Source organism: Siniperca chuatsi, linkage group LG13 (genome assembly GCF_020085105.1).
Source record: "Siniperca chuatsi isolate FFG_IHB_CAS linkage group LG13, ASM2008510v1, whole genome shotgun sequence".
Taxonomy (NCBI): Eukaryota; Metazoa; Chordata; class Actinopteri; order Centrarchiformes; family Sinipercidae; genus Siniperca; species Siniperca chuatsi.
In genome coordinates, this window is record NC_058054.1 from 12628747 (window position 1) to 12640917 (window position 12171).

The 12171-nt window shown below is 41.1% G+C and overlaps 2 protein-coding genes across 3 annotated transcripts in view; one reads left to right on the top strand and one right to left on the bottom strand.

The window, feature by feature from the left end:
* The window catches only part of sntg1 (syntrophin, gamma 1), a 30624-nt gene extending 26041 nt beyond the window's left edge, over window positions 1-4583 (bottom strand). For both annotated transcript variants that reach the window (XM_044218909.1, XM_044218908.1), the window contains exon 1: window positions 4006-4583. The gene's annotated coding sequence lies outside the window, so the exon portion shown is untranslated. The remainder of the gene's footprint in view (window positions 1-4005) is intronic.
* Window positions 4584-7427: 2844 nt separating this feature from the next.
* Window positions 7428-11614, top strand: snai2 (snail family zinc finger 2). The gene is made up of 3 exons (XM_044220128.1): window positions 7428-9516; window positions 9716-10237; window positions 10696-11614. Exons 1-3 carry the CDS (start codon window positions 9438-9440, stop codon window positions 10875-10877), a joined length of 783 nt encoding a protein of 260 aa, XP_044076063.1. The 5' UTR covers window positions 7428-9437; the 3' UTR covers window positions 10878-11614.
* The last annotated feature ends 557 nt before the right edge of the window (window positions 11615-12171 follow it).

Below are 12171 nucleotides of genomic sequence, written 5' to 3' on the forward strand. Positions count from 1 at the left end.
AGAGGAGTAAATTAGTGATGGACACATTTATAGACTGAGCTCTTGACCTTCCTGACTATGATGTATGTTTTTTGGCAACAGGGAGCCACCAGATATCAGGTAGTTGCCAACTTAAATCAGCGAGAATCATTTCACAAACTGGTTCCCTGTTATATCACTGGATATCAGGGAGCAGAAATAGACATACACAGGATAATAAACTATAGCTAGAAGAAACTGATCCTGCAGCATGTTTGCTACTGACAGGTTCCTTAATGGGATTGTAATTTTTTTTTTTTATACTTTAACATATGATATTATGGTGCAACGCCTGCGGATAAATGGATTGGGCAAGTCAAGCATGTTATCTTACATGAGGCTCTTAATTAGGCTCAACTAATGAACACAGAGCCTTTATACTACATATAATAACATAATTAACTCTCCTAATTATACTATATATATATATATATATATATATATATATATATATATATATATATATATATATATATATGCATATAGTCATTTTTGTATTGTAACCAACAAGGCCTGAGCAGCACTGCAGGGGAAGACTTGGGAGCCTGGAAATGGCACCATGCTGTGTGTAGAATACATGAAAGGATTAAAAAGATCAGCATATTGCTGAAGGTTAGGCTACATTAAAATTAAGTTACACAGTCAAGGGACACATCTGCTTACTTACTAAATATAAAGTAGGGTATATAAATTATCTCTCGATTGCTCGGGCAAATTATTTACAAATTCAAACTGCTTGACATGAAACAAATTAATATCTCAGGGACATAAAGTAAGTTATGTAAATCATCGTATGTGTACTTTCTTTCCTGGAGGATTTGCAGCTTCCTTTAGGGTCATTTCTAGCTGCAAAAGGTGACCTATTCACCTGAAAACTGCCTACAAAATATGACAACATTTCATTATCAATTATTTTGTTGATTACTTTTTTGATTAATAGTTAAACCATTTAGTCTATAAAATATAAGAAAAGAGTGAAAAACGCCTATCAAAATTTCCCAGAGCCCAAAGTGACATCTTCAAAAAGAGACCAAAATGCAAATATATATTCAACTTACTGTGATATAAAACAGAAAAAAAGCTTGAATTGAATGCTTGAATTAAATAACTGAAATTATTAATCGATTATCATAATAATTAGCGCTACCTAAATGCTTAACAAATGCTTGTGGCGCAGACAATTTCACAACTGTTAAAGTAAACAGAACTATGATGGCCGTACAGTCTGCCATCAGAAGCAGAAATTGTGAAGTGGGTTAATTGCTGCTCGGGGCTATTTTACTACTCACAGGTTGAATGAATCGCAAATGTTCCAAGGAAACACAATAATGCAATTTACAGTACACAAGACTGCCTTCCATCAAGGTTGAGCTGCTACTGTAGTGTGCCGTCAAGGCAGCGGTGCTTAACGAATAAACAGACTCTCCACATTAATCAAATGTGACCTAAAATTGTCCAGCCTGCATTACTTACATGTTGCACAGCTTAAAGGAAATGCTGCTTTTCTCAACAGAAATCCAGCATTGGAGGTATAGATGTTATCTCTGAGAGTTGTGTCACTTGTATGTTAAGCAGCGTGCTAATATCGTAAATCATTCTAATCTAACCCCTTATTGCTTCTCTTAAGGCAGTTATCACCAACGTGTAGCTTTCAGTGCATTAGTTTGTGTTGCAGTCCTGAACCTCTAAATCAGATGGGCTGGTATATGAGGCGCATATAAATGAGAGTTGTGTCTTCTGTCTTCCCCGCCACGAGAGTTTGGTGTGCATTCGCTTCATTAGCCATCAGTCTCTCACTAAGCCAGACTAATGGTTTTCTTGTTGCATGACAGTGACTTTGTGGCACAGACCACCAATATTTTTTCCTGCACTCTGAGAGAGATATCTACACTTTCTTTTATTTGTGCTGCTCGTACATCACACGACAATAAAAGCATGTGGCCCTCTCCTCTGTGAATTCAACATCTGGAGCTGTTTGTATGGATGGTCGATCAAACAGTTGCTATAAAAGCCCCAAAGAAACATCAGACGTGATACATTTTTCTCTCTGCTGCCGGGCTCTGGGGCTGGATTGTAATGAAGATGTCCAGCCTCACAGTGACATACTGTAGGCTCTCCCGGCTGCCCTTTAGATAGAACAATCGCTGGAGGAAAATGTTAAAGGGTCGCTCTGTTTGGAGGTACCAAACGGTTTTCTTTAAATACACAAAAATCTGCAAAACCCTGTTTTAGTTTTTATCTTTTACTTTCCCTAAACTCACTGCTATTTTTTCATCATTCTCTGGGAGCTTGTCAAGTTTTTTGTCCATCATTTTCAGCACAGCACTCTCTTTTATGGTCAAAATAGGTCACTGAATAAAGCCACATGGCATTAAAAATGAACTTATGCTTCACTCTGAGTACTGAAAGTGTAACCCTTGAATATCCAGACCAACTACATATCAAGTTACTGGGTGATGTTGGGGGAACACTTTGAATGTGTTAACATACATCATTGATGTCAATGTGTACATTAACTGCAAAGCCTTAGGTCAACCTATCCCACTTGTACATTTCAAGTTTAACTAGTCCGGATTTCTAAATGACCCACTGGGATTCAGGTGCATAGAAACAGCAGATAATTGATTACTTAAGTAGAGTAGATAAAGTGTGGAGGGACTCTTTGATGTGCGATGTAGACATTGTTTCCAGATCATGATTGATGCCAGTATGCTGTTTAGATCATGGCTATGTTGGGTAAAACTTTGTGACAGTTTAATTTTTCCAGTTATCAGCTGATCCAGATTACAACACAGTATGGAGGATTTAAACAAGTTGTCCCTGGCTCTCTCCCTCTCTCTCCCCGCCTGACATATTGACCAGTGACTGACACCATTTCACTCAGGCCTGATTTTCTGCCAGTGTGCCGCTGTCACTTGGCCAAACTGCTCTTTGATTTAAGACATAAGCAGAAATAGGGGGAGGGGATGACTGTGCTAGGGCATAAAATCGTCAATGACATGTCACCGTCTTTCCTCCTGTAGGAAGTGAGACCTCCAGTACATCAAACAGATTGCTCTCCTTGACCTATGACCAGCGAATGGACCAGCTCACCTCAGTTCAATATGCTTGCATGAGCACAGAAAAACCAGAAATCACTGATGTGAAGTCTGATTTCTACATCTCAGTGGGCTTCTTAGATACAAACTGCACTGACTGTCTGTCACCTTGCAGCCCATAATGAGAAAAAACAAGCCACACCAGTTTACAGTTAAAGAAGCAACATACATTTTGTGAAACACTGGAGGATTCGGGAGCTTTCAGCGAGGCTAATAAAACACACTGGACCAGCAGCAGCAGGCTGTGCTGAAATACTCCTCAGGTTTATCACAGATGGACGTTGTCTTGATGCTTTTTCCAAGAAGAAGCTGCAGAGGATCGAGAAACGAGGCGGCGGTACTGATGAGCGATTTATGAATACTTCAGTTACGTTTGACATAGAAAATGGCCTTTTTTTATTTGAAAAAGTAGGTAGTCGATTATAGCATCCAGTGCAAAGAGAGTAGTACTAACAGCACTGTGGATGAAAAGAGGTCTGCTGCCACTGCACTGGCTGAAGGAACTGCGGTGCTGCTCTTGTGTACCTGCACTGAGGCAATGTAAAGGTTACTGCAAGCCCACATATTCCCTGCAAATCACACAATAATGAAACGGTGTTTCATCATGAGGCCCATCATAAGTGAACTGTTCAGCTCAGTGCATCCCACAAATGTGACTGTTAAGAGGATGTGATGCTTTATCATCCATCGGATCATAAAGGTGATTGGTACGTAAATCTTGGTGCGCAGCATTAAGGCAAATTACATCTCGAAAAAGTACATTGCAGACGGATTAATGTTTCGTTTCGTGGATGTTTGGCGTAATAATTAACTACCTACGTTCGTCATACACTGTATTATGAGGCACTGTCAACGTGAAAGCTGAAAAAAAAAGGTCTGTGAGGCTTACCTGATTTTCTAGTAACAGGTGGTGATGTCTTATTAGATCCCTTTGGACTCCCAATCTCTCGTGTGACGGGTTTTCTTATTTTAATTTATGCAACGGTTGCTAAAACATCTCTGCGAAATCACAATGTATCCCTTGTGGCAGCATCGCCCACACGGCATCCTGGTCCACTCTCTGTAGCGATGTGCAAAAACCGTCAGAAAAACAGCCCACAAAACAAGATTGGTCCATATTTCCTGGGCAGCGGCGGTTTCAGGGATTCCTCTCCGTCGACATCTCTGGCAGAGGGTCCAGTTTCACAGCTCCGTGTCCGTCTCTCTCTCGCATCGTGCTGCCAAAATGACTGAAGCTGGAAATCACATGCGGCTGGTTTAACGCGCGCGTCAATCCACTTCGTTTACCCAAGGCACCCGCACAACTCTGGATGCATAAATATTACATGATTCCACTTTTTTGTTTGTAGGGACGTCTGCTGCTCTGTACAACATTACACTCGTGTTAAAGAAGCACAAACATCTCATAAAGCGTGTTGCTTCTTTTCCTGCCAATTACATTTGCTTGCACTGCTGCGGTCCTCTGTGTGTGTGTGTGTGTGTGTGTGTGAGTGAATTCACTTGGGATTCATACCAAGGTTTGCCCGCTTACAAATGAGATCTGCGGCAAAATACTAAAGAAAAAAGAACATCTGATTTGTTGCCCATACTTCAAAGTTATTTTTAAATTAAAGGCCAGCACGTGTCTGCATGTGGGTTACAACTTTCCTGAGCTAAATGGCATTTAAAAGAAAAAGAAATAAAGCATGGGTGGATTTTCTCAGTCTTGCACAGTCGACTCTCATGACTCAGTTTGTATTGTCAATGAACACACACACTGTACATATATGGAAAGCCAAGTTGACCATAAACATCTCAAAAATGTAGTGTACCATCCAACAGGCATGTTACAAAAACGCCTGCCAGGTTACAATGAACCCCTGGTAGGCTACAATTGTTGCCTGCTCAAGGGGTTCATTGTGGCCTCACTGAGGCTAAAAAAACAGTTGCCCAATGTGGGTGAACGCTGGTTTACAGCACCAAACATAGTAGCTCTTTCACTAAGCTATCTGTGTTGTTGAACTATCAGGGAAGATATCTGTGGAGAGAGTGAGTGTTTATTTCAGAGAGCAATATGCTAAAAAAAAAAAAAGACTTTAAATCTGTACTTTCTCCTGTGGGATTCCTTTATTCTTGAAGATACACACAATCATAAATCTTTCAGCCAATGAGAACCAAGGGGGCACTGAAGGCCCACCAACCAATGAAAACAAAACATTGAGTGATAAATTTCAGTAAGAACTCACCAAGAAATTGAGCTGAATTTGTACTTTTTGTTGTGTTTCTGGCCACACGGTTCAAAGGTACCTTGGGCTTTGATTACAGGTTTCACTCTCTCTATTGATATCTCCCCTCACAGACCAATAACATGGATAGCTCAGTCTCAGTACACTGACCTTTGGTCCTGGAGACTGAGGGTCAAGTCCTACATTGGGCAGTTATTTCTTTGCGCTTCAGTGATGCTACAATGGACCCCTTGGTGAGGCTGCAATTTTACCTCTGCAGGCTACAAATGCCACCTCGTGTGAGAATCTCCACAAGGCTGACCAGGTGCACCTCTTTTTCCATGCTGTCATCATGCCAGCTGAAGACTCCTGCTGTTTTCCCCCACATGATGCAAGTTGACTCTTCTGACGTTACATGTTGCTTACCAACCTAAGCAGCACGTCATAGACAGCTCTTATTCATAAACTGAGGAGCACGTGGGCATTTCAGTCTGGAACCCAACACAAATCTAGTCTCTTATTCTGAAAGTTTTTCTGATTATAGGTCAAAACCTACAGCTCTGGGCCAGTGTGCTGAGTCCTGTTGGTCCTGCAGTTCCCAGGGTTATGTGCCGGTGTGATTAAATGGAAGTGCTTCACTGCAGCAACCTCTACAAGTGTCTTCCACTGTGAGGCTTTCTGTCCCTGTCCCCCCTAATGGCTTATCTGTGAGCCATTAGCAAACCAAAGCTAATTCACGTGCAGATTATGGGTCTTGTATAGTCATACTCAGGTCTCACCAGAGGCCTTGTAAAAGTGTTCTACATTGGACCTTATTGTACCTTAAACCAATCTGACCTTCCTCTACCTGTCTCAGCGATGTCCCGATCTGATACTGATATGCTGGATCTGGAGCAGCACTGATTCTGAGCCAATCAAGTGGATCAAGTATCAGCCATGACGTTGCGATCCACAATAGAGAAAATAGAGAGTACTGGTATCGGATCGGTACTCGTTATCAGCTCACACCATAAATTGAGGTATTAAAATTTGCATCAGAAAAGAAAAGGTTGGATTGGTGCATCCCTAAATATATTTTCTCAGTCCGCTTCTTACTATGGGGTCCATATTATCAAAAAGAATAGGCTGCCAAAGTTGGATCACTTTTGGTTGTTTCACTGAGATATTTCTGTTGAGCTTTTATCTCTGTTTTCAAGTGGGCGGAGCTCAGTTGGAAAAAAGGTGATGTCACATACTTCCATGCCCCAATCAAAAATGACCAACATTTGAATCAAGATGTGTTAATAGTTGCCAGCACTGTCGGCAAGCCTAAGCTAAACTTTAATTTTGATTGTTGTTTATTCAGTTGTGAATATTTAATGTCACTGATAAAAATGTCAAATTTGAAACCAAGTTTCCAATCTGACCTCCTGTAGGCTACATACTGTACACTTATTATACACTATTTTATTTGTTTGCACATTAATACAGCTATTATAAAAGATGATATGTACACAAAGTCATTCACATACATATACACAGACACACTTACACCTACATATATTCAGATATACATGGATTAAAAGTAAACAAAAGCCTGTGCAGGAGAGGTAGGAGGCTAAAAGCTTATACAAAGACCGCTCCTAAAAACTCAAGGCAAGATAAGCGGGATTACATTAAATGAAAATAATGAGGAATGGAAAGGCAATATGCAAGTTTGAATTCAACAAAACACTGTCTAGAATTTAACCACATTGCTGGAACATAAAAGAATATTAAGATGCCTAGACTGTCTAGTAGACACATGCCTGGATGTTGTATTGAGAAGCTGCTGCTGCTGTTTCTGAAAAGCAAAGCAAATGGTATCCTTTTACCTGTGGTTGACCAGAAATCAAAAGCATGTTTATGTTTTAATTGAGCGCATTTTTGCTGGTGTTACACTATCCTGAAACAGGGTTCTCCATGCATCTCTAAGCAATACACAGCTGAATCAGGTGTTTGCCAGTTTGAGGACAGCTAAGTTCCAAAGGAAAAACAGAGACTGGAGCACAATGATTGATTTGCATCCTTTAATTGAGCAAATAGACAAACGTTTCAACACTACTGTGTCTTCACCAGAGTCAAAATGGACAAAGACATGAGGCAAACAACGTACATAGTCAATCGAGAACAGGTGTACAATTGTCATTGGTCATGTGGTTGAACAGGATTTCAAATCTATTGGATAATGAATCCCAGAGTGGGCGTTGCCATATGTCTAAGTGCCACACCCCATGCATTAACACAACATCAGAGACAAAAGACAGACACATCTTGAAGTTCCAGAGATAGAAACACTGTCCTGCTATGACACAATGCAGGGCCAAGGATACACGGCTGCCTCTCTGTTAATTGATTTCGAGTTCATACACTACAGCACCTGCTTTTCAGAATCAGTGATATGATTTGAGTCGGCACACCATGCTTTCACTCCCTCTTTCATTGCTGTCAGTAGAACAGCATCCACATGCGCTGAATGCAGAGAACAGTACTGAAGCATGAAAACTGCAAGAAGGCATTTTTCACCTGGCCATGCATGGTCTGCTTCTCTTGGATATGGTTTGGTTGGTGGGTAATATTGATTTCAAAGCATTATCTTTTACGGTGCACAACGTTTTCTGCTGGATCACCACCAAACGCCACCATTCCTCACCCATCCTACTTGCCATACTGAGCGCTGAATGTGTGATAGTAGCCAGGAGTTATTATGCACAGATAACCTTCCCTTCCCTTTATAATCCAAGCAGGCACAAAGGGAAACTATTCATGATCTGCAATTATGTTTCCTAGATAAGATAAGCAGTTCACAATTAACTTAAGGCTTGCCCCAGACATAAGGAGCTTTTCATATCTGCTGACCTAGCCAATCAAACTGCTCCAGGAGCTGCTTTTCAATATCACCATAGCTAAGCCTTTGCCTTTGTGTTTCTTTTTTTATGCCTTGTTACCTCAAGATGTTCAACTCATGCCTCTCTCAGAAGAACTGAGTTGAACACAAGGGGGCGTAGACTGCTAAGTTTGCTTCTCCTTGTCCAGTTCAGCAGCAGCAGGGCTAAATTTGATTATGGTATCAAGTCTGACCTTGAGAGGGAACTACACTTAAATTTACATTTCAAGGAGGAATGCCTTATTGCATTATAGACAAGGAAATGTGTGCCTTTCTCCACACACAAATGCATTAGGCTAGGCCATCCATTGGCGATGCCACAGAATGAAGATGTGGATGGCAGCATGCAGGCTGGTGCAGTTGTTTGAGCATGAAGTCATAAATGTATCTGTTCAATAGATTTGGTGAGAAAATGTGTCGACATATAGACAATAATCCTTCCCTTCTCCTTCAGTCTAGTCATTATCATCATCATTAGGAGTGCTGGTGTTGGTATTCTCCAATTCAAATATGCCACCCATACAGGATTATCAAGTCCCCAGAGTGTTTGTAACACAACAATCATCAGTAGCACCATGCACACTCTGTGCAGTGATTGCATTAGCAATGGCATTTTAAATAACCCTGTCTATCTCACCCTGTAGCTCTTTTCTTTTCCTGGCACTTCACTCTTTCATGATCTCTCTGTAGTTACAGCAGGTATATATATTTTTTAAATGCTCTGTACTTTTTGGTTGCTTTTATTTCGGTAATTTTCTGCTGCTGCTGCTGCTGCTCTTATTGTCACCCTGGGTAACATCCATTGCCAACAGCATGATGCCATGTAACCTACACTTGCATCCTTGAAACACACTCAAGTCTAGCACAAAGCACCTGTCTAACTAGAGTACTAACCCAGCCCCTCGGGGTGTTATGCGCTCTTATAGGCTAAAAGCACATTTTTAAAGCTGCATGGTAAAAACGAGATTTAATTGGTTTGAGCTCCCAGTATATGTAGATGGCAGTGGATGGCTCCTCCCATGCACCTGATGGGGAGTATTTACAGCTCTTTACAGCTTCCCGCTGCACTGTTTCCAAGAGCGCAGCGCAGCACAATGACACTCCACTGGACTTGAGCAATAAGGATTTCCGTCTTCACACAGTAAACTGACGCTCACCGCTATATTTTCCAAGAAAAAAAGTTTGCCAAAAGTTGTCCACTTGTTTTTCAAGATGCCACGCTCTTTTCTGGTCAAGAAACACATAAACTCCGCAAAGAAGCCAAATTATAGTGAGCTGGAGAGCCCAACAGGTAAAGTTTTCAAAGTAAATGACCTGTCTGACTTTACAAAGTTTTACAAAGTTATGTTTCTTACGTACAGTCGCGTTTTTACTTTGTAAAAGTTATTGTTTTTAAACTCAGTGACCAACTTTTGAAATCTGTGCTCCTCGCTCAAGCGATGACAGGCAACACGTGATCATTCCTCAAATTTTACTTTCTTAATTTTCAGTGTTCTTCACGCCGCACATCTACAGGGGCCTTGCCCTGCCCGTCATCCCCCAGCCGGAGATCCTGAGCCCGGCAGCGTACAGCCCCATCACAGTGTGGACTACCAGCAACTTGCCGCTGTCTCCGCTGCCCAGTGACCTCTCCCCCATCTCCGGATACCCCTCATCGCTCTCCGACACCTCCTCTAAGGACCACAGCGGCTCTGAAAGCCCGAGGAGTGATGAAGACGAGCAGATGCTGCCCAAGCTGACAGACCCTCACGGAGTGGAAGCAGAGAAATTCCAATGTAGTTTGTGTAGCAAGTCCTACTCCACGTACTCTGGACTGCTCAAGCATAAACAGCTGCACTGCGACGCCCAAACGAGGAAATCCTTCAGTTGTAAATACTGCGAGAAGGAGTATGTAAGCCTGGGAGCTCTCAAAATGCACATCAGGACTCACACTTTGCCTTGTGTATGCAAAATATGCGGGAAAGCTTTCTCTAGACCGTGGCTGCTCCAAGGACACATCAGGACGCACACCGGTGAGTGAATGTGGAATAACAGAGGGGCCTACTGACTGAAGAGGCAGAATAGTTGTTGAGGGCTTTTGCAGGCACAGACGTATTGTGTTCAAGCAGGTACACGATTTAATAGCCTTTACAGGGACAGTAGACCCTGTTACACAGCTTACAACCGTTTTTTTATACCGAGGCTGATATTGTTGTAAAAAATATTATGTTCAACTCTCAGAATGTTATTACTTCCTGTAGGTTTCCATTTGGTGGTTTATTGAAGAGAAAAATATTGCTTTTTTTTGGACAAATGTCATGTTACAGTAAATCAGCAACAGAATCTACTCAGCAGAATGCTTTTCTTTAAGATACTGTGTTGCAACCTGCCAAAAATAGCAGGCCAAGATACATCTGTAACATCATTTTCATTCAAATATGTCTGTGTGCTATCCTTGACAATGTCTTCTCTCTCGTTTCTCCGTTGACAGGAGAGAAGCCGTTCTCCTGCCCTCACTGCAATAGGGCTTTTGCGGACAGGTCCAATCTCAGGGCTCACCTACAGACCCATTCGGATGTGAAAAAATACCAATGCAAGAACTGCTCCAAAACCTTCTCCAGGATGTCTCTTCTGCACAAGCATGAGGAATCTGGTTGTTGTGTAGCACACTGAATTGGGATACTTTTTCACCACCAGAAAAAAAACAAAAACCCTCTGTTGCTTCTATATTTTTCCAAGCCCAGGAGAACTTTCAGGGAATCACATGGAGGGGGGTTTGTTCCAAAGACTTTTTTTTTCTACGAGCAGTCGATTTCATTTCAGAGTGAGAAATAACTCTGCGCTCACGTGCTTCTCGTTTCAAGCAGTGTTTCTGTGATTGCAATCAGTGCCAAGCTTTGTCATACCATGTACTCACCTACCTGTGCTATTCATGCACTTTTCTGCATGTCTAGAATGTTTTATATGCCTTCACAATGTTATCTGCAGTGTTTGTACCAGTGTCTCTCAATGGCTGTTACGCAGTCCTCCACTTTTTTATAGGAACCACACAAACAATACCAAAAGGCGCATTATGAATGACAGTATAAATATATATAACTAGAGGGATACTGAAGCCATTGTTACTTAGGGAAGTGCAAACTTAGTTTTTAGGGTGAAATTATTATAACTTTTGCACAGTCATTAGAAACAGTTTGCCAGCACTCAAATAGCAAAACAAATTTTCTCAAGTGCCTCAGTTTTACTTGGCAATAATATGTATGTTTCCTTTTTTATTTTTATATATTGAATGTAAGCGTGACTGAGATGATTGTATATTAACAGTGAAAACTGTGATGCTGAATGATTTTTGATATTTTCATATTCTCATGACACTTTTAAAAATAAAGTTTCATGACATTTTGTAAAAATGTTTGGCATCTTTCAAGTTGCTTTTCATCTGCTTGCTTTGGTGTGTGTGAGCAGCTCCTTCAGCAGGACTCAGCAGGACTCATTGATTGTCACACGCTTCAAACGGAATAACTTGCACAAAAGTAAACGATATTTAATCCGGCTTGCACCATCTCATGTTATGGAGATGTAAAAATGAGGAGAGAGGTGACTCAGCTCTGAATCAGGCCTGAACCTGTTCCCTGTGAACCTGTCCAGACATCAAACAATCTTGAAATTTAACACATACTAGCTATATTGATCTGCACTCACTTGTTATACCCTTTGAGGGCCCATTTCTTTACAAGTGTGTGTAAAGTTTAAATGCAGGGGCGTAGTTCTTTTTAGCAAGTAATCCTAATTTTGAAACTCATGTCATCAAATTAGATGTATCTAACTTGAGAAAAATGTGTTTTTTTTCTTAATCTTACTGCTCAATCACTGCAGGGGCACAGGGCACTCGGATATCTAGATTTTAATATGTTTTCACAAAAAGCTCACATTTGCATTTGCTTTGACAACCTTGAATTTCTGGGAT